Raw genomic sequence first — 22,909 nt, forward strand, 5'->3', positions numbered from 1 at the left:
TCCTCCTTGCCATACGGCAATAGAATCAATAAGGCTTTAACCACTATGCAATGTATTCCGTAGGAGTCATCCAATCCATCCATCAGTATGTTTCTTGCTGCTCTGACTCCATCCACCGTCTGGTATTTTGGCTCCTGGGCCAGCTTTCTCCCAGTTCTTTTCTATCAAGGGAGGAAGTGCTTGCCGGCCTTTGAGGTAGTTTGGGAGTGGGGGATTATGAACCAGTGGGTCCGCAATATAGTGGCCTGCAGCTACAAATTGGAATTTCAGCGTTTTCACCTCCTACACTTTATGCTTTTTGGAATTTTTTACGAATCATTCTGGTTTCAGAGGATGAAAGGTTTCAGTTTCTATTTAAACCTTTTCATGATTTCAAAACAGAATGGCGTTGAAGGAGATTTGACTTGACAAGTTTCTGCGAGTGCAGAAGATCTGGGTTGAATTGGTGCCTCTCTCCAGCAGGAAGATTTCCTGGCGTCAGTGGATACCAAAAATGCTTATTCACACGTCCTGATCTTGCCACTTTACCAAAGGGTTTCTGTGATTTTTTTTTTTTTTTTTTGCATTGAAGGACCACTGCTTTCTGTTTGTAGCCTTTAATATTTGGCCTGTCCACTGCTCCCAGAATGTTCATGAAGGTTCTGGCTCTGTTTCTGGGGCTCCTTCATAACCTGAGGGTTTCTCTGATATAGGATACCTGGATGACTTCTCACTGAGGCAGAAATCCAGTTCTCTACTGGAGACTAATGTGTCTCACACAGTGCATACTGTCTTGCTGTGACAGTTATTGTGGACTTGCTCAAGACTGATGAAATCCATTAATTTTGGTTTTGCATGAGGGTTCGGGGTAAGGTGGGGTAACCCTTTGAAGCCGTGCCCTTTTACCCAGTTTCATTCAAGGTCCCTCTAACAGAATTTCTTGGTGACATAGGACAGGAGCTCAGTCCTTGAATTCTTCAATGTCATTCCTTCCCAGAAAAAGAAAACCGAAGCATGCCTGCAGATGAGGCCTGAATATCTTTTTGGTAGAAAACAATAAAAAAAAAAAAAAAATTATAGGTTCATTCAGGATTACAAAATTGAATTGGGCTTTTGAAAAGAAGCTGTGGCTGTTAGACTGTCACAGCTTAAAACACATCCAGACAATAGGGGAATTTTTATTTAGTGTACTCGAGCCAGGCTGAGGGATTTGATATTTTTAACAGTGACGGTTGGTCTCACTCCTTGATTGGGAACTTTTGTACAAGATGTTTCCAATGTAGCTTTTCCCCATCCATTTTCACGTCTAAATCTGGTTCTTTTTGGTCTTCCTTAACTGCTATTTGAATCCATTAGAGATATCCTCAGGCAAGGCTGGTGTCTAAAGAGGTGGCTTTATCTTGCAAAAAAACCTATTCTGGATTTGCATAAGGACTATGTAGTGTTGAGGCCCAGGGCTTCCTTCTTGCCTAAGATAGTTATGCCTTCAACTCATGCAGGGCATTGTTTTTCCATCCCTCAGTCTGGCTCGACTACACTAACAAAAAAAAAATCCCCAAGAAAGAAGCCATATCATCTTTCCAAAAACCTAATTCAATTTTGCAATTCTGAATGAACCTAAAAAAATGTTTTCTACCAAACAGATATTCAGGCCTCATCTGATGTCTGCTTTGAGCAGTAGGTCCTCTTTGAGCTGCAGGCATTCTCCAGTTTTCTTTTTGTTTTTTTACTTCTTAAATCTGTTAGGCTCTTTTACCCACCCCTTTAATGGATTGATTTTAGATGTACTGAAATTCATGTGTCAAATAATGGACATGCAAGAATGTTGTTTTTTTTTTTGTACTGTAAAATCCTTTTACTGGATTCTGTTAAGGGACACAAGTCTCAACCCTCTTTTAGAATTGTGCTGTAAACTGCTTTGCGGCAAAACTGAGGCGTGCTGGTTGTGGGGTTTATGCTATGCTGGCTTTTTTCTGGTCAGTGTCCATTTCTCATGTAGGCAGCACTAAAACTGACAGTTCTAAAAATTACCCAATGAAACCCAAGCAAGGGATTTTATGGTGGGTAGACACCTCCCTTTTTATTCCCCACGGAGATCTTTTGAAATGGGTGGCAAACGCACATAAATGTGTCCTAAGGCTTATTTCTTTTCCTTTTTAAGCATAGTCAGTTAAAAAAAAAAACACATGACCAACTAACCACAGTTGTTAAAAAAATAAAATGAAGTACATTTCTGTGTTCTGTTTTGTATATACTATCTGTGTTTTGTTTTTGTGTACTGCAGCTTCCAAAGCACAAGTCAGTAGTTGTAACACTGAATGCTTCGGACTCTGATGAGTCGGACCCAGAGCCATCCAGTCCAGGCCTTGGTGTTTTTGGAGGGTTGGAATCTATGATCAAAGAAGCCAGAAGAACTGCAGAGGTGAGCATATCTTTTCAGAAATATTTTGTACATTAATATTGAATGTTAATGTTTATCCCCTTTCTGGTCATTTGTCCCATAGATCTGAATATTTTAGGTTCTACAAGTTTTGTATCAATGGCTGTGTACTGGAGCATCATACTGGTCTGTCTTTTTTTTTTTTTTTTTTTTTTTCTTTCAGTCATGTTTTTGCTTTAGTAAGTGTACCAAAACCCGGTCACCAAAAAACCCTGGGTTACAAACCAGATAGGTTCTGTAGGTTTGTTCTTAAGCTGAATTTATATGTTGGAACTGGTATATTTTTTTTAAATGTTAACTCCAGCCAAAAAAATATTTTAGTTTTTGGATAGCATAGGGAAGGGGGTTACCTGGCCATACAACGATTTGTGGGATTGCTGACAGGTCTGCCAGACAGTAGGTGGCAGCATGCGGTGAGCAGCAAGATGGATTCTGGGTTGCTTCTGTGACCAGCATGATGTCACCCGGCTGTTGTTAAGTAAGAGTCCTATGCAAGTTGCCTCTTTTGTAACTCGGGGACTACCTTTTAGTTAATTTCAACCAGTATGATCTATCCAATTCATAGTGTTTTTGTTTTTTATTAAAAAGTTTAACAAAACTTTCAGATGTCGCAAAGTTCCTGCACTTAGCACTGTTTAGGGTAGGTCAGGGTCTCTTCCATGGAAGATGCATTAGAAAAAATGACATCAGTGGTCGCTTTTTTTTTTTTTTTTTTTTTTTTTTGTTCTATTAGGTACACGGGCAAGCTCTAGTATTTTTTGATGCTTTTTTAACCTTTTATATACCAAGCAGAGTTTTCTAGCTGTTGTGTAACTTTGCAGTATTCTCTTTGATTAATTTGTTTGTTAGGCATCCAAACCAAAAGCACCTTCTAAATCTGAAAAAGAAAATGATCCTTTGAGGACCCCAGAAACTTTACCAGATGATAAGAAGATTGAATATAGACTTCTGAGGGAAGAGATTTCTAGGTAATTTCATACTGTCCAGCAAATATGCTGTTGGTTAACCACAAGTTCTAGTCTAAAGTACAACCTCTTAATTTGTGTGCAGTCGGGAAAAACAGAAACTCTTAAAAGTGGATCTGACCGTAACAAGTCTATCTCCAGCAAATTCTGATATAGAAGTAGATGGGAACCGTAAACCTGTAAAGGATCCGAAAGTGGCAGAGGCTGAATCGAGGCATGTAAAGCAAAAGTAAGTTTTTGTGGTGATACATTTGTAGATTGTTCTCCAGTCTTTTCTGATTTAATAGCCTAACAGCAGATTGCCTAATTGAATAGAAGTTTTATTTTTATAACTTGTACGCTTGCAGAGTTTTTCTTTATCATCCATTGGGGAAGGGAGCAGGATTATCAAGACAACGGGGTTATGCTATTGGCTACACGAGCATTGGACACCGTTTGTTAATGGCTAAAAAACTGGCTAAAAGACTGTATTCAGGTGTTAGTGTTGGGACACTTTTTAACCTATTTATAAATGATAGTTTGGCACTAAAATAGTTTAGTCTTTGCAAATGAAGCCAAGCTATGCAGGGGAATAACAAATGAGTTTTATGATTGCATATTGAAAAATGTAAAGCTGTGCACTTGGGGGGGCCAAAACATGCATGCAATATTCATTCTAGGAGAACAGCTGGGGGGGGGGTCAGCGATTTACAAAAAGATCTCATCGTTCCTGCAGATTGTAGACCTGATAGCATGTCCGGTCATTAGAGGACGGGGGTGCTCTCCTTATGTCTGGTAAGAATTAAACTCCACATACTAAGTCGTCTTCATACTAAGATGTGAAAATGTGGAATAGACTTCTTCAAAAACTTAGTTGTGGCCAGCACATTAGATTGTTTAAAAAAAAAAAAATTGCTGGCTTCTTTCCTAAATGCACAAAATATAACTGGATACTAACATTTAGGGCCCGTTCACACAAAAAAAAACAGGAGCTGCAGTTTTCTGTAGAAGAAAAATGCAGCTCTCTGCAAGGGCACAGAGAAAACAATGTTTCTCTTTTCGTTCGACAGACACAGTGCTCTATAAATCATAACTAGTGGGTTATATTGCCTCCACCAGGAGTAGGACTAGGCAGAACAAAAAACGCCATGGGCCACCCTCAGCTGGTATATAACCCCCTCTCTGCTCCAGGTAATGCGTTTTAATTCTGTCTAGGTCTCCGACTTCCATTTGAATGAGGACATTGTGATACCTGCCTTGTGTCCCAAGCCGGCTCATCCCAAGGAATTTGTTTGCACACCTTGGATGTGGTTTGTGAGATTCGGGTTTATTTGGCAGCTACTGACAGACTTTTTGTGGTTACGGACAGACCAAGAAAAGCGCTGGCCACTTCTTCTGCTACCATCTCCAGATGGATCAGACAGACGGTGACTCAGGCCTATTCCAGTAAAGGTCAGGTTCTACCTTTCCCTGTCATGGCGTATTCTACTCGGGTGCTGAATGCTTCTTGGGCCTTCCTTCATCAGGCATCAATATCGCAAGTTTGCAAGGTGGCCACTTTGGTCGTCCGTGCATACCTTCACAAAATCTTTAAGGTAGATACTTTGGCATCTGCGGATGCTTCTTTTTGGCCGCAAAGTTTTGTATGAGGGGCTGTTCCCTCCTAAAGGTGTTTTTTTTTATATATATATATATATATATATATATATATATATATATATATATATATATAAACCTTTATTTTTCAGACGGGGCTCCTGTGACTTGGTTTAGCCTTGGGTTATTTTCCCCACCCCTCCTTTTTCCTTTTGGCACTGCTTTTGGATGTCCCAGTAATTATGATTTATGGAGCGTCGATGAATGAAAGAAAATTTGGATTTTTGTACTTTTTTTTTGAACATAAAATCCATTTCTCGGAGTTCATCGACAAACCCACCCCTCTATGGAGTTCTGATACTTTTAATACTGCTGGCTCCTAAACTGATTACCTAGAGCAGAGAGGGGGGTTTTATACCAGCTAAGGATGGCCCATGGGCGTAGCCTGCTGTTTTTTGTTCTGCCTATTCCTACTCCTGGAGGAGGCAATATAATCCACTAGTTAAGATTTATGGAGCTCTGTGTCCATCTATGAACTCAGAGAAATGAATTTTACGGTAAGTACAAAAATCCAATTTTTTTTCCATGTGCCCTGTTCACACTTCCCCATAACTGTCACCTGCAGAGCAGTGTGGAAAATTGCATTACTGCTGTAGTTTTCCACACTGCTCCGCAAGTAAAAATCAGCCGAAATGCAGCGAAACCTTCCACTCATTGGAGGAGATAATTGATGCAGCTGGGGGCAATTAGAAGAAGCGATCTGGTGTATTGCTGTCTGTACAGCAGCTGAAAGCCAGCTTAGTCTTTACTCCCTCCTGCTGCTTTCAGCTGCTGTACAGAGGGGGATCAGTGCCTCTAATTGCTCACCCTCTCCTGTCCACTGTCAGAGTCCCCTAGCTGCTACCCCCCCCCCACCCCCATGTTCCCCAACCCATGGCTGCAGACTCCCTCCTCTCCTTTCTTGCTGGATTTTGTAGACACACAGGGTGTGGGGATCTTCAGGATAGAGGGTAGGGAAGGGGCCAGTAAATCATTTACTGGACTACCGCATTTAGCATGCACAGCTTTTATGTGCAGGAGCGTGGTTGTCCCCTTACATTCTGCTGAATTCAAGACTTTCTTAATGGCACTCTTTACTCAGCAGCTGCTGGTTGATTTTTTTTTTTTTTTTGTTATCTGTCGTGATTATGTAGATCACTGCAACAGCCTTGCTGAGCCATTCTTATGGGTGCTGGATCCTGCCTCAGTACCTTCAAGCATATCTGGTCTGTCGCTGCAGGATGCTTCTGTGTTAATGGGTGTGGCAATGCTTTTGCTTGATCTTGTCTCAAGACTCGCTTGCTATGTGAGTGGGCTGTGCAGACCGGGCTTCATGGTGGGACAATACCTTGTGCTCTCCAGGGGGTGGGTTGAGTGGTGCTCACTTTTATCTTTATCTGTTTTGTCTGTTTGCATTGAAACTTGCGCACTCTTATCTGCAGCCCTGCACAACCTGTTGATCTTGAGCTCCGTATCCAGCTGCCTAGCTTATGCTTAAGTCCTTTTATCAAACTTTGAGCTTAAGGTTGGCGCTCTGTTGTTGCGGATACAAGATGTCAGATTCCAGGCTCGGGGGGAAATTGTCAAGCAGTTGCGAGCCTCCTCGGCACACATTCCTTCCAGGGCTTCTGTTCAGGGCTTCTGTTCTGCATTCAGTACTCCTTTTTGAAGAGGAAGTAAACCCTCCTCTGACACTTTTACCTATAGCTAAGTCTATGATAAGGCTTACCTGTAGGTACTGTAAATATCTCCTAAACTTGCACCGTTTAGGACATATTTACCTTACATGCAGCCAGTGACGTCACTGGCACATGCGCTCTGAAGGAACGGCCGCTGGTGACGTTTCTTCAGAGACCCGTGCCGTGACTGTCGCGCGGGAGTGACGTCACCGCGGCTCCGGCCAATCAGATGGGCGGATGCCGCGATCCCGGAAGACGGGCGACTGGACATGTCGCCCGTCATAGAGGTGAGCGGACGGCACGGCGGTGGGGCTCGTTCTAAGGTAAGTATTTCATAATGAGCTAGTATGCGATGCATACTAGCTCATTATGTCTCTTTCAGCTTGTAAAAAAAAAAAAAAACATACTGAGTTTACAACCTCTTTGAAAGGTGAAGGGAAAGGTTGCTGCATTGTGCCCTGCTACTCCCTATAAAAAGGTTTGGCTTAGGTCCTCTCTTCTGTCGTTGAGGTTTACCCTTTTTGTTAGGAAGAGTTTTTTTTTTTTTTGGTCCAAGCTAATGCAACTGGCCAATAAGATGGTTTGTAGAGGCTGCAAGCTTCTGGCCTTTCTCTGCCTCACTGTGTCTGAACCAGACTTGCCATCTTCTCTGGCATCTGTTGGGTAGGCGGTTTCTGACCCTCTGACTCAGTCTTTTGCCATCCTGGGTGAGGATCTTTTCATAGTACTCCATAGCAAAGAAAACTTAGTGTCCTCTCTCATTTGTGTGGTGCATTTTGAATGGTAAAACTGGAGGTCTAACCTGTTGCCATCCCTGACTCAGTCTTGGACCTTAGCTCCTAACAAGCCACACTGGTCTGCTAAGTTCCCTTATCACCACCTATTTGAGGACTTCTTCAATTGTTATATGAAACCCCCCTAGAATATACAGTTTCCCCTCCTAAAGCATTTAATCTCCCACTAACCTCTTTAGTATTTTGTTAGAAAAGGTCTAGCCCAGCAGGAGACCCCCCCAGGATGTTTGCAAACCATGTCTAACTGGTCAGAACTCCTTAAGACCTCTAACTGCTGCCAAGGTTTATTTCTTATAGAACGTGTTGCAAAAGATGGCTCTAATGCTGAATTTCAGCTGTGACTTTTTGCTGGATGCCTCAAGTGTCTATGCTCACGTGTTTCTTGTCCATTCATGTTTATGGGACTTTGGCTGAAATGCAGGACTGTGGAACCCTTCTGTGTGAAAAAAAAAAAAAATCCTACATCTTTTGAGAGTTTAAGACCCTCCTAATCTTCTCTCTGGTCTAATGTTCGAACGCTCCAGTCTTAGGGCTGTTAGTAGCAGACTTCTACAACTTCACATTCTGTTGTATTGGAACAGGCAAGTCCATACGGTGTCTGGTCAGTTTGTCCCTAGCTTGGTGACTCAGGATTCCGGCTCTGGTGTCTGAAGACCTTCTTGTCTTTTGGAAGATCCTCAGGCCAAATGCAAGCCTGGTGAGCTGGGGAGGAGCCCTGTGTGCCCTGTCCGATGCAGGGTACTTGGTTTTTGTTGGCGTCTCATCTTCCAATCAACATCCTGGAACTTCCAGTGATTCTGCTGTCTGCCTTATTATACCATCCGACCAGATGTATTATCGGATCCAAATTCAGTCAACACTGCAGTAGGGGGCGTACATAAATAAGACAACGGTCTTTGGCAGATCTGAAAGTCTTTCACCTTGTCATATTGGCACATTATCAAAGTTCTACCAGGCAAAAGTTTTGGCCTCATTTGATGCCAGCTTTGGGTGTATAATGCTTCAAGTGGCTTTTTAAAGGATATGCATTTATAGAATTTCGGTCTATGTATGGCTGTTCCCATTCGAGAGAAGTTGATCTGCTGCAGCACTGATCAGTGTATTCTGGCAGTGGAGGAGTTCCGCTGTCAGAATAAAATAGCACAGTGAGGGATTCCCCCATCCAGCTCGAATGTCTGGATGGGTAAATTGGTTCAGTGGTGCGTGGTTGTGTTTTTTTTTTTTTTTTGATTAGCTGGCTGACCACTCAAAGGAAAAATCCATATATGTCCAGCTTAAGTAATAGTTAGCCAGAGTTCCTTAACTTTAGGTATTGAAGGCAAGGCAGGCATCTTAGCTAAATATATGTGCATGCACTTTTTCGGTTGCTTGCTGTACCGAGAGTTTACCAAAGCCATGAAATAATGAAAATTAAAATGCCCTTTCATGAGTGATGGTTTAATTGGGAACAGTCTGGTTCTTAAACTTTTTTTTTTTAGTCAGTAAAAACATGCACACTGATTAGTAGTAAAGAGCGTTATTTTTATTTTTTTACTTTTTTACAGAAAAGTAAAGTGTTGAGTTTAACTAGTGAAATTGAAGCAGCAATGTCATTGTGCACTTTCTGTACGAATGTCTAAATCTAAATGTCAGGTTGCAGGGTGACAAAATCTAAAAGGATTTTCATTTTTGTTTTCTTCACAGTATTGAGTTATAAATATAATTTGTTTAAACTGCTTTAGTTTTTTTTCCTTTTTTATTTAAAAAAAAAATGAAAGTGTGTTTATCACCTTTGTTTACTTTGTGTTTGTACAGAATGCTCTTGGTTAAGGACGAGTCTGTCCTGAAAAATCTCTTGCAGCAGGAGGCGAAAAAAAAGGAATCGATCAAAAATGCAGAACTAAAAATGACCAAACTGACCGAGCAACTGAAAGCAACGGAAACCTTTCTGAATGCCAGCAGGACCTTTCTCAAAAACTTGCAGGAACAGGTAAACATTTTAAAATTCCTTTATACCTGTCATCTTAAGTTTCTTTCTTTTCCAAGTCCCATGGACATTAGAGAATGTTTACGGTTTCTTGAGAGATTTCAGTATGTTAGTATTAATTTAGGCCCTTTCATAACCTGTGCGAACCCATGGTATGTATGTGAGCCGCTCAAGCTGCTAGGAAGTGTAGCTCTGTGCCTGCTGCTGTGAGTGCTGGCTGGAAAGGAGACCACCCACGCTCCAAACATTGACCGATAAGAGCAGAAGATCCTGAGAGCCGCACATCAGATTAAGACCTGCTGTGTTAAGACAAGTGGCAGTCTCAGCCTGGACCCCCGCCAGGCCAAGCCCCTGGTACTTTTCACTCCGCCCACTGGAGCTTTGCTAGTCCCTCCCAAAAAAATGGGCTCTCAGTACTGATGACATCATTAGAAGATCATTTCAGAATGTCCGATGTCTAGCAACTCTAATTTGGAACTATTCGGTTTTCTTTTTGAGTAGATAAATTGTAGCAGGATTTTTCCAGTTGTATATTAACACTTAACCACTTGCCACCCAGGCCAATTGTGAACATTTTCACATACAAGTCCAAATGAAATATTTATTTATTTTTTTAACTAGAAAATTACTTATAACCCCCAAACTTCATATATTTTTTGAAAGCAGAGGCCTGGAGAATAAAAAGATGGTTGTTGCAGTTTTTTATGTTGCATGATATTTGCACAGTTTATCGAATATCAATTTTTAAGACAAAATGCACTTAAAGCGGTGTTAAACCCAAAATCAAAAATATATATTGTAGCTTACCAATCCTTAGATGTGATAGTGTATTAGTTGTTTTCTTTAGGCTATTTTTCCTCTTTTCACATGATTTGGACAGTAGCATGCCCCCTGTATTAGAGTGCCCATACTGTGTATCACAGAGCACCTTTGGACAGCAGCATTGTCAGTCTGGGGAGAGTGTAGTGTTGTACTGGCAGATTTAAATACAGTAACAAATTGAAGCTGAACTCCAGATACTTTATAATCCGTTACAACAGGTTTTTTTTTTTTTTTTTTTTTTTTTTGGGATTAAGATATTACATAAAAGCTGAAAATTGTAAGCACCCCTGCCAGTGGTTAATGGTTGATCCTATCCCTATAAACTGATACAATCTGCAAGAGTGCTTGTTTTTTTCTAAAAAAAAAAAAAAAAAAAAAAAAATACTTGCTGGACCACTAGATAAAAATAGAAGAAAGCAGGCCTAATGAAGAGAAAATGAATGCGGCTATTGCATCTAAGAATAAGTAACATAAAAGATAATCAATTTTGGATTTACTACTGTTTTATAAATGCATTTTAGTGCATTAACTTTTTGCTAAATTTTTTTTCTTTGGTTTCGCTTTCATTTTTCAATCAACTTGGCTACATCAATTCTTGAGCTGGTCTCTACAGTTGCAGCGATCCAGAGCAGTATTATGTCAATCTACCTCTGGATTGTCACCCCTGGAGTCTTCTGGACTGAATGTTGTGGGGCTAGCCTGGAAGTGAACTTAAGGCACTGGGTTCTGTGTTGGGTGCTTTCCAGAGATCATTCTGGTAACGAAAGAAGTGGAATATTTTTCATGTCTCTGAAGACTTGGCTAACTAAGCTTAGCTTTGGAAGCGACTTCAATGTTTGGACTACTGAGCACCTTTAAATCTCCACCTGTTGATTTTTTTTTTTTTTACGATGCGAAACAGGTTAATACTGAGAGACCAAACACAATCTTGTTTAGTGAACTTTTGCATGATTACTCTGGTGTTTCTCACCATTCAGAGTCAAGGAAGCATCATCCTACTGCTGCTTTTAAAGGGCCATGTGAAGCTCTGATCAGTAGTCCTTTCCTACTGCTACTAGTGATCTTGGGTCACCGACTGTCTTGGTTTTTGAGTGCCCGAGGCCTTCCTTTATACCCTGAGCTTAGTTGCATCACTGTTGGCGCTATATAAATCCTGTATTATAATAATAATAATAATAATAATCACCACCACAATTGCAAGAGGTCTGTATCGAGACAGGGGACTGATGGTTCCGCTGCAAAACATGGACATTTGTTCTGTGTCTTCTGTAGAGGTTATCTGCAATCTTGAAATGTAACCCTTTACATTTGCATAAAAATATATATAGTGCATAAATGTACATCAAATTATACATAGTGTTTAATCCACAGTGCAAACAATGCTGTGAAAAATGTCCAATATATAAATATAAAAGATCCAGTTCAAAAGTCAGACCTGTGCAAGCGAAATCCAGGACAAATCAATCTTCCACAGAAGCACTGTAGCGACATCCACGCCACCAGTGTCTCAAACCAACTCTCACCAAAAATGCAAACCCAGAGGGTGAAATGTGGCAAGAGACTTCTGGTTTCACATTATACCTAGTCACACACATGTGCATGTAGAAAACAGGAGAAGCACTCCCAATAGTGTGAATCGGCAAAATGTTTGAGAATCGATTTAAACAATAGTTAAAAAAAAAAAAAAAAAGCTGCCTTAATCCCAAGTTTTTTTTTTTTTTTTGCATCTATTGCAATTGTTTGCTGTGCTGCCTGGTCTTCATTTGGACTACTTTTGGACTTGCCAGCTGTAAGGATTACCACTTAACGAACACCCGCCGCAGTTTTACTGTGGCAGGTCAGCTCTGTCCCACGAAACAATGTAACTACGTCGCTTTCGCAGGACCGCTAGTGGTGGCGTGCGCCTATTCGCCACAGGGGAAACTAATCAGCGGGTCCAGCGGCCACAATTGGCGCCGGGCACCCGTGATCGCTTCCCGTAGAGACAGAACGGCAGTCTGCCATTGTAAACAAGGCACACCGCTGTTCTGTCAGTCATGAACACAGGTCTCTGTGTTCATCCAGAAAGCCCACCCCCTGTCCACATTTAGCACCCCTAGGGACACATTTAACCCTTTGATCGCCCCTGGTGTTAACACCTTCCCTGCCAGTGTCAGTACAGTAACAGTGCATATTTTTTAGCACGGATTAGTGTAGTAATGTCACTGGTCCCCTCAAAAGTGTCAGAAATGTTAGGTGTCCGATCTGTCCGCGGCAATGTCACAGTCCCGCTAAAAAGCGCTGATCACCGCCATTACTAGTTTAAAAATTCAGTAAAAAGGACATAAATCTTTCCCCTAGTTTGTAGACGCGATAACTTTTTGTTTTTTTACCAGAAACGTGTCCGAATACAAATTGGCCTAAAATGATGAAAATTATGTTTTTGTTTTTTTATTGGGAATGTTATATAGCAGAAAGTTAAAAAAAAATGTATGTATGTGTGTGTATATATATATATATATGTATATATATATATGTGTATATATATATATATATATATATATATATATGTATATATATATATATGTATATATATATATATGTATGTATATATATATATATATATATATATATATATATTTCTTTTTTTTTCCAGAATTGTTGCTCTTTTTATGTTTATAGTGCAAAAAATAAAAATCGCACAGGTGATCAATTACTACCAAAAGAAAGCTCTATGGGGAAAAAAATACATCAATTTTTTTATTTGGGTATAGCGTCGCACAACTACGCTATTGTCAGTTTCATTACCTGGTCATTAAGGGGGTAAATCCTTCCGGTCCAGAAGTGGTTAAAGAGCCTGTTTTTTTCTTACTGCGTGATTAAGGAAAATAGGATTTTTGGCTTGTCAGTAAAATGTTTCCTCCAGTACAGTATAGGACTTATGTATTTTTCTACTACTTGCTACCACGCTGAGGCTAGCTAGGAGTGGGAAAAGCTAAAGTGCAACTTTAGGCCAGGGTTAGGACGAACAGGCAGGAATTTTAATGCGGAAGAGACATGCTTTGTCTCTTCTGCATTAGTTACCTGCCTGTCTGCCCTTGTACAGTGAGCCGCGCAGCTCACTGTGCTAATTTGGCCATGCTGTATCTGACTAAACTCCTATGCATGGAAGTGATGTCATCCTCGGCTGACATTCAAGACCCAGGTAGCTTGGGAACTGTGCATCGCTGGAGCTGAGGTGATTATAGTTCCACCTTTAAGAGTGGGATGTCCCTGGGGTCATATTTTTTATTTTTTTTTTTTTGTCAGTGTCAATTTACTGGGAGGTAGCTGCATATATCCCATTCATAATGATTGAGAGCCTGTGTCCTGCCCTGTATTGTACTCTGGTAAAGTGATTTAGTCAAGATTCCAATATCTTAACTGTACAGTACAAGACACAGGGCTTGTATTCATAGACCAATATCACTTATGATTTTGTGCTAAACACGAACAGTCCCACTTCTGATATTTTCCAAAACCACACATCAGACTTTACAGAAGAAACATAAGTCAAAAGCCTACTATGCACTAGTAGTTTTTCTTCCCTTCAACCCAGCTGGGCTGAACGGAAAAAAAAACTGAGAGCTTAGGAGGAACCACTGTACTATCCAGTGCAAGAGCCGCAATCTCCCCTGCTGTTGTGTTCTGCCCACCCCCCCCCCCCCTACACTCCTATCAGCACTCTTAACTATTGGCTGCGAGCGCTGATCAGGAGCCAGTGGGCAGAACTTTTTTGGCTTTTGAAAACTAGCGTGAGCAGGTTATAGTCCTGCACTAGGCCTCTCCACGACAGAGCCCCTGTGGAGGGACGAGCCCGCGAGTAGTTGTCTCGCCGGGACGCATAGACCTGGAACTCCCTGAGTCGCAGCATAGCCCCTGGCTGGCAGCACCCCCGCTCAGGGTGAGAGGCAGTCTGCCCGGAGCAGAGCCCACCCGGTCCATGGTATGGTGAATAATGCTGAGCCCCCATGTCCCTAGCGGCTTCTGGGGGGGTGGGGTGGGGGGGGGAGAGATGTGGGCCCACTCCTGGAGATAACAGGACTCTGTTTTTTGCTGAAATATCCCCCAGGCCTATCAGGACCCGGCCCTGCCCTGCCCTCCCTGCTTCCACATGAGGGTGCTATATTCGGCGCCCGGGGGGTTAGGGGGGGGTATACAATGTAACCTTGTCCTGTGGGGTCCTTTTAGGTGTATCCCTGAGGTGGCCTCATGACTGGGTCCTGACCGCATGGCAGCAATTCCGCCCGCCATCTTAAGTGTGGGCATCGGCTCTGTGTGTAAGGTACAGCGGCCATTTTCCCTGAGCTTCCTGTGCTTTTGTATTGACACCATTTTGTTGTAGCCAGGAGCTACACAGGCAGTTCAGCCTCCTGTGCTTCCAGGTCACTTCCTGTGAGACGTTTCATCTGCTGAATCTCCATGCTGCAGAGCTGCTGAATACACTGTGAGGTGGTACAGTATAGGGGTAATTTTTTGGGCATTCCTCGGACACACTCTAACTGCTGCTATTTAAGAGTGACTCCGGTTACAGTGCGATATAGTCATGCGGATCGCGATTTAAAGGGGCAGTACACTTTTTTGTGCAAATTGCAAAATGGAGTCCCAAGCAGTAAATTCTCCCCCAGACCCCCCTCAGTACGACTGCCGGTGCTTCCGGATCGCAGTCTCATGTCTTTCTGCAGCATTGGAAAATCTAGCATCAAAGATGGATTTTGTAATGAAACAAGTCGCTAGCCAAAAACAGCCACTGCCTTCTCTGTCTTTTGATTCAGAGACTGATCTAGTCACCACGGACAACCCCCTCTTCGATGGATCCCTGTCCTCGCCGTCGGATGGCGAGGACGTTATGTCCTCGGCTGCAGTGCGGGAACGCGCTATGGTGGAAGCACTGATTCATTCAGTAAGGGAAATGTTAACATTGGATCATGAGCCCACACAGTCAGGAAAGCGAGTGATTTTTGGCTCCCGCAAAGCCCAGAAGTCGAGTCAGGTGTTCCCTTGTCCTGAGGATTTTCACGATATTGCGAATGAGCAATTACGGCGCATTAAGCACATGCTAGTGGTGCCAAAGTGCTTTAAACGCGTTATCCCTTTGCTGACTCGGTCTCGAATCGCTGTACGGTGCCACCTAGGGTGGAACTCCCTGTTTCCAGTTTAAACAAATCTGCTGTGGTGCCCGTGGAAGATTCCCCGGCGTTTACGGACCTGGTGGACAGACTGGTGGATTTCCTATCCCGCCACCTACATCTTGCGACATTGCGGTGGACAGATTGGACCTCTGACATATATTTGACACTTTTGGGGGTACCAGTGACATTACTACAGTGATCAGTGCTAAAAATATGCACTGTTACTGTAAAAATCACACTGGCAGGGAAGGGGTTAACATTACTGGTGATCAGTGGGTTAAATGTGTCCCTAGGGGCGTGATTCTATCTGTCAGGGGGCGTGGCTTGTGAAGTAATCACAGAGAAATGCGATCCTATATAGCAGGATCACATAGCCTCTGTGATCTCTTTAGGGAGAATGACAGACGGCTGTGTTTATGTCAGCCATCTGTCCTTCTCTCTCAGCTGCGGGAGATTGCGAGTGGCCGGTGGCCATCGGAGCCGGTGGTCACACGCACTGGCTCCCCAGTTAACGAACGGGGGCGGGAGCATGTCTCCTGAGCGAACTACGTAGTATAACGTCGCTTTGCCCAGGAGCGGCTGCCTGCCGCAGTAAAACTGCGGCGGGCGGAGCCAAAATGGTTAAGACCGGAAGTATTTGCCCTCTTAATGACTAGGCCCTATTTTGCGATTCGGCACTACGTTACTTTAAAGGGCAATTGCGCGGTCATGCGACGCTGTTCCAAAATAAAATTGACGTCCTTTTTTTTTTTCACACAAATAGAGCTTTCTTTTGGTGGTATTTGACCACCTGTGTGATTTTTATTTTTTGCGCTATAAACCAAAAAAGAGCAACAATTTTGAAAAAATATTTTTCACATTCTGCTAGGACATTCTCAAAGAAATTTAAAAATCAAAATTTGTTTTCTGGTACATATTTTTGGTAAAAAAAAAATCGCAAAAAGCTTATTTTGATTGGTTTGCGCAAAAGTTATCGCGTCTACTAACTACTGGAAAGATTTGTCATTTTTATTTATTTTTTTTAACTAGTAATGGCAGCGATCTGCATTTCTTCTTTTTATTTTTGCAGGATATTGCAGCGGACAGATTGGACCCCTAACTGACATTTTTTACCCTTTTGGGGGTACCAGTGACATTACTATAGTAATCAGTGCTAAAAATATGCACTGTTATTGTAATAATGACACTGGCAGGGAAGGGGTTAACAGTATGTGATCAAGGGGTAAATGTGAGCCTAGGGGGGTGATTCTAACTGGGGGGGGGGGCTGGTTTCTGAGATGACCATAGACATGTGATCCTGTATAGAAGGATCACATGAGCTCTGTGATCATTTCAGGGAGAAGGACGGTTGGCTGTGTTTACAACAGCCAACCGTCGTCGTCCTCTCTCAGCGGGGAGCAATCGCGGGTGTCAGGTGGCAATCAGAGCCGCCTGACACACGCATCAGCTTCCCCGCTGACGATTGGGGGCGTTAGCGTGCTGCTGGCGGCACATGCTCGCCCCCTAGCTGCCACCAGGCGACCAACCTACCGATATGTGGTTTTGCCTGTAGGAGCCAATCTGCCACCATATGTATATAGTAAGCGGTCAGCAAGTGGAAAAGGGGTTGATTTTTTTTTTTTTTTCTTTCATGGGTAAGCTCCTGGTACTGGTTGAGCTTTTTTGTTACCCAATTGGCTACGTTTTTAGCCTTGGAAATACGTTAACTGTTTTTGGTTGCGTTTCTTCCCACCCCTCATGCCTATACTGCTTTGGGACATCCCTATGGTAAAGAAACATAGCTGCTGTGTCTGTCATTGGATGATAGAGAACTGGATTTTTGTAAGAACTTACCGTAAAATCCTTCTCTGAAGTGCGTTGACAGACGCAGCACCCGCCCCTCTGTTATGGGGATGGTTTGTGTTTTTCTTTTCACTGCTTGCTACGAAACGGATTTGAGAGCAGTGTGTGCGGGGTTATGCCAAGAAGGACAGTCCCTATAGGTGTGGCAGTTCGTTTTTTCACTGCCCAGTCTACTCCTGTAGATGGCGCATAACCCAATGGTAAAGAAGCATAGCTGCTGCGTCTGTCAATGGACTTCAGAAAAAAGGATTTTACAGTAAGTTCTTACAAAAATCCAGTGTTTTTTTTTTTTTTTTTTTTTTTTATCATTGAAGTATTTAATCTTCATTCAACACCTGCTTATTGCCTTGCGCTACCTAGCAGTTTCAGAATCGATTACCCTCTTTAACTTGGGGACTGTATCAGGACCCCACTGGGTATGGTTGGCCTCCATTTTGCTTCAAGCCCTGGGTCATGTGCAAGGCTTACCTTGACATGAAATGTGTTGTTTGAAGTTGGCTGCCATTAGCATACCCCCTTAGGGCGGTATGCTCATTGTTGTGGGTAAGGTAGGAACAGGGTTGTCTGTATATGGAGTTCTGTTTCTTGCTTTAAACAAAACTATCTGCTGGGCATGACACTATGCGGTTTACTAGGCAGAGGGATTTTGATGTTGAAGATGAATAAGATGTTGACATTGTGGCACCCCCTGAAATTTTCCACTAACTCCTCTCTGTGAACAATTTGGTCTCTTGGGTTTTTAGTCTCAGAAGGATGATGGAACTGTCATGCCTCCTAGATTGTGTTTCTACCCACCACTTCTGCCAAGATCGCACACAGTACATTGTTGCATCCCCGCAACCTCTTATACAGAGACAGAGCTCCGCTAACTTGGCCAGTGCTCTGGGTTATAGCAGCTTCTTCTCTAGACTCTCAGAACCCCATCCATTCTGCACCACATAAACATGGTTACCCCACTGGGGATCCCATCACTAGCAATGGTGGATCACAGGCACAAACGATCCTGGCCAAATTGACCCAAGAGCATGTGTTCCACAGACAGACCCCAGGTGACTCGGGACACATCTTAAGCAGATGACCGTTACATTGTACCGGAGCAATGTCCTATACAGTAAAACCTTGGATGAAGAGGAACTTGGTCTGAGTGTGTTTTTGCAAGACCAGCAACATTTTTTTTAAATTTTTACTGGATTAACAAGCAATGTACAAGTAACGTCGCAACTAAGTATAAAAGAGAAGAGAGGTCACATCTAAGTATGCAGGCATCTGGGGTAAAGCTGTCCACATAGACCATCCTTCGCACCGCCATTGACGACATGCCTTTCAGGCTGCGCTCCACGAGTGCTTCAAGCCTTGCTTAAGGATCGCTCTACTGCAGGGTCATCTTCCCGGTCACGATTGCATACTGGCAGCATTGAGAGCCAGCGGTGCGGAGTATGGTCTATGTGGACAGCTTTACCCCTTATACTTGCATACTTAGATGAGCCTTTTTTAATCATCAGCCATGGGAGTTGCTAAATGTTGTACCTTCATTAAATGCAACCATATTCCTACACTTGGAGGCACCTCTCTTCTCTTCTCTTCTCTTCTCTTCTCTTTTAGACTCTGTAGCTCCTGCTGGATTTTGCTTCTAATCTACTTGTGGAGGCTGCCATTTGTAAATGGACATTTTAATGGTTACACAACCTGTCACATTGCTATAATCTTTTTATATGGACTATAAACTAAAGGACTTATGAATAAATGGTTGTGGAACGAATCATCTGAGTTTCCATTATTATGGGGAAATTCACTTGATCTATACGAGTGCTTTGGATTACAAGCATGTTTCTGGAACAAATTATGCTTGCAATCCACGGTTTTACTGTATTGACACTGCTTCAATCATCTGACTCTGGCTGCCTTTCAGTCACACACGTGAGTTAACTGACAAAAGCAGATTTCTCTGCCATTATGAATTTTTGGGAAACTTTTAGCAGTTCTAGAACCTTCAGTTTCCAGAGGCTGACAATGCTGCTTGTTGTCTTTTACCCCTGACTGTTCAGGAATCAGAGGCAGAACTTTTTTTTGTAGATCTGGATGAAAGTATTGGGGGACCTTGATTTTGTAGTGGAAACAGCATTAGGTTTTTCTTCCCCCTTAAAGCCTGTCACTTTAAAGTTATGACTTCATGCCGTTGCTTTCCACTGTGGACGCACTAGTCCTTTGCTGTAAGATTAAGATAAGTAAAATACAGGTACGTCAAAATTCCTAATAAACGAGCAAAAAGTTGGGGGAGCAAACCCTGATCATGTATTTCTAAAGCTGGTGCAGCTATGAACCAAGCGACATGCATATTATAAAAAAAAAAAAAATAGCACACACATGCAAAAGAAATGACTATCAAATATGAAGACAATCCATAAATAAAAATGGGGATTTGGTCCCACCATATGGCCATATCGTGCTCAAGCCCACCACTACGTCAAAGTACCCCATTGTCAGTGGGTCCTACACTATCCATAAAAAAGGGATGAATCCAGGCTCTCTAACCCTTGGAGACATATTTGATAGTCATTTCTTTTGCATGTGTGCGCTATTCTTTTTTAATATGCACGTCAAAATTCCTATCTTGGAGTACAGTAAAGAAAGCAGGTCCGGTCCCTTCTCTATGCCTTGATCACTTTGCTTTCTAAAAAACTGGAATCTCATGGAGTGGGCGGGGTTATATGAGTACGCTACAGTGAAAGCCCTATTAAATTTTTTTACCATTGTTCAATCACCAGAAGTTAGCAGCATAAACTTAGTCTTTGAATATAATTCCTGTGTTCTATACTGTACTCTGAGATAAGGAATTTGAAGTTAAAATTCCTTTTTCTCTATTGTCCATTGACAGATGCAGCTCTCATACTTCCTATCCATTGGGTTATGCTGCCCCTTGCAGGAGTAGTACTAGGCAGGAAAAAAGCAATTCACGTTTTTTTTTTTTTTGTTTTTCCAAAGCTTTCTTAGCAATTTGTTGAACGTTTGACCCCTGTGTAATTTTTAATCTTTTTTTTTTTTTTTTTTTTCTTTTAAGATTGCCAAAGTACAGCTCAGAGTTCTAGATACAAGGAGTCTTGCATTAAAATCTGGGGAAGAACTTGCACGGGCTAAAGCATTGGTTAGTCAAGAGTTGGGGAAAAGGAAGCTGGAGCCGAGCACAGTTGGAGTAAGTGTAAACTTATTGTCTAATTACCTTGGGATGTGGGGGTAATCATTGCCAAGTTTGTGTAGAAGGAATAGAAAAGATGATTTCTCTATCGTCCGTCGACGGACGCAGCCTCATCTCCATGAGCTGAGTAGGTTTATGCTCCTCCCATCAGGAGTAGTCTAGGCAGGAAAATTTGAATACACACACCCAGGGGGCTGTCACTCCAGGCATAACCTCCACTGCACAACCCAGCACATCAGTTTTGTTTTCTGCCTAGACAAGGAGTAGACCTATGTTTCCTGCTGGGACTCCGGTCTGATTTTTTTTTATTGTTTTTATAATATTTTCTATAATTTATCTTTACTCACTTGCTAGTCACTTGCTAGTGTTCAGGGAAGAATTTCCTGGTGATCTACAAGCAACGATGCCGGCTGGGGCCTCGTACTGGATACTCTAGTTTCTTATGGTCCTCCCAGTCTGGCTTACAAGTGTACGACAGTGCCCCCTTGTCTGGGGGGGGCCTTGCGAGCAGATGCCCCGGAGGGACGCAACGGCCTGGAACACCCTGTGTCGCAGCGTACCCCTTGGCTTGCAGCACCCCTTCTTCGGGTGGGAGGCAGTCTTCCCGGAGCAGAGCCCACCCGGTCCATGGTATGGTGAGTAACTGTGCCCCCCCCTGCCCCTGCTGGCCTTTGGGGGATTTGGGCCCTCCCCTGGGGGTAATGGGATTGTGCCTCCCAAGAGACCCCCCTGGTCTGCCCGGTCTGTGTGTCCTTCCCTCTCCCTGTTCCTGCGGGGGCTGTGTATCTGGAGTGCTCTGGCACTCTGAGGGGGAGGGGGGTGGTGGCATGGTACCTTGGGCTTGCTGGTCCCTGTTGTGGTCCCTGAGGCCTTCATGTGTCGGTCCAAGGCCGCATGGTGCGCCGTGGGCGCCGCCATTTTCTTGGGTGTGGGCAATGGAATTTTTTCCCCATTGACTTGTATGGGGCAGCCATGTTCCTGCAGCTTCCTATTGTTTTGTATGGGCATCCATCTTTGTGTAGCCCTGGTGCTATACTTGGCAGTGTATCCCTATCAGGCGACATCACTTCCTATGTGGTAATTTACTGTTGCTGAGCCAAGGTCACTTTCTGCTTCTCTCTCCATGCTGTGGAAGATTCAGGAGGCTGTGTCTGAGGTGGTAAAGTATTGAGGGTCCCTACGGGCATATCTTTGCACTTTCTGCTATCTGTTTGGTTTAATGGGGCACCCTGCAGACCGCTGCAATCGGTGGGGGATACCGGGATTGGGGTCCTTAAAGCTACAGTACTTCGTTTTTTTTTCAAATTGCACTATGGAGTCCCAAACTGGAATTTCACCCTCAGACCCACTCTGTGCGACTCCCGGACAGTCCGGTTTGCAGTCGCTGGCCGCGATTTCTGCTGCCCTGGAAAGCCTGGCAACCAAAGTTGATTTAGTCATGAAAAAGGTTGATAGCCGTAAATAGCCGCATCTGTGTAGGTGTCCTTTGATTCAGAAGCTGATGTGGTTGCCCCAGGTGCTCAATTTCCTGAGGGGTCGCTGTCCTCGCAGTCAGATGGTGAAGAGGACCTGTCTTCAGTTGCAGCGCGGGAACTCTCTTTCGTGGAAGCCCTGATTATTTCAGTGCGGGATACTTTAAAATTTGCTGATGAGCCCACACTGGCAGGGACGCGGGTGGCTTTTGGCTCCCAGAAGTCACCAAAAGCTGACAGGGATTTACCTTGTCCCGACACTTCTCATGATATTGTGAATGACCAATGGCGGCGCGCTAAGCCCGGGTTAGTGGTGCCAAAATGCTATTAAAGCCAGTATCCTCTTGCTGAAATGGTTTCCAACCTTTGGACGGTGCCACCTAAAGTGGACCATCCTGTTTCCAGATTAAACAAATCTACTTTTGCGCCTGTGGAGGATTCCCCAGTTTTTACGGATCCAGTGAACAGGCGGGTGGAATCCCTTTCCCGCCATCTTCATGTGCTGGCAGGTTCAATTTTGAAACCGGTTTTTGTCTGTGCTAGTCTCACAGAAGGTGACTGAATGGTTTAGGAGTTTGCGGGAGTCTTTGGACTCTGAGACTGTTCCTCCGGAACAGCTGGAACTGTTGGACCAGGTGATCCAGGCCCTGGTGTTCCTGTGTGATGCGTCTAACGATGCGGCTCCCCTGGTGGCCAGGGTCTCAGCCATGGGCATTGTTTTAAGATGTACGGTCTGGTTGAAGAACTGGTTGGCTGACCAAGCTTCTAAAAAAGCCTTAGCTGATCTCCCCTTTCTGGGAGACAGGTTGTTTGGCGACTCATTGGATGAGTTGATCAAGGGCCTTACTGGCGGGAAGAGTACTCTTCTTTCTCAATCCTCCAAGGGTAAAACACCCCATACTAAGCGGTGGTCCCTCCTTTTCTGCTCATAAACGTTTTTTTCGTGCCTCTGGTGAGCAAGAAAAAGGTAAGCTGTTCAGAGCTTCTGGAGGT

The 22,909-nt window shown here is 43.3% G+C and overlaps 1 protein-coding gene across 2 annotated transcripts in view; it reads left to right on the forward strand.

Annotated features, from left to right (window-relative positions):
- ZFC3H1 (zinc finger C3H1-type containing) overlaps positions 1 to 22,909 on the forward strand; it is a 198,484-nt gene that overhangs the window by 74,266 nt on the left and 101,309 nt on the right. For both annotated transcript variants that reach the window (XM_082253106.1, XM_082253107.1), the window contains exons 10-14: positions 2,264 to 2,401; positions 3,269 to 3,387; positions 3,470 to 3,613; positions 9,266 to 9,440; positions 20,310 to 20,441. In XM_082253106.1, coding sequence (XP_082109232.1) covers positions 2,264 to 2,401; positions 3,269 to 3,387; positions 3,470 to 3,613; positions 9,266 to 9,440; positions 20,310 to 20,441 — 708 coding nt within the window. The remainder of the gene's footprint in view (positions 1 to 2,263; positions 2,402 to 3,268; positions 3,388 to 3,469; positions 3,614 to 9,265; positions 9,441 to 20,309; positions 20,442 to 22,909) is intronic.

This window comes from Pelophylax lessonae (genome assembly GCF_965119305.1).
Source record: "Pelophylax lessonae genome assembly, chromosome: 4".
NCBI lineage: Eukaryota > Metazoa > Chordata > Amphibia > Anura > Ranidae > Pelophylax > Pelophylax lessonae.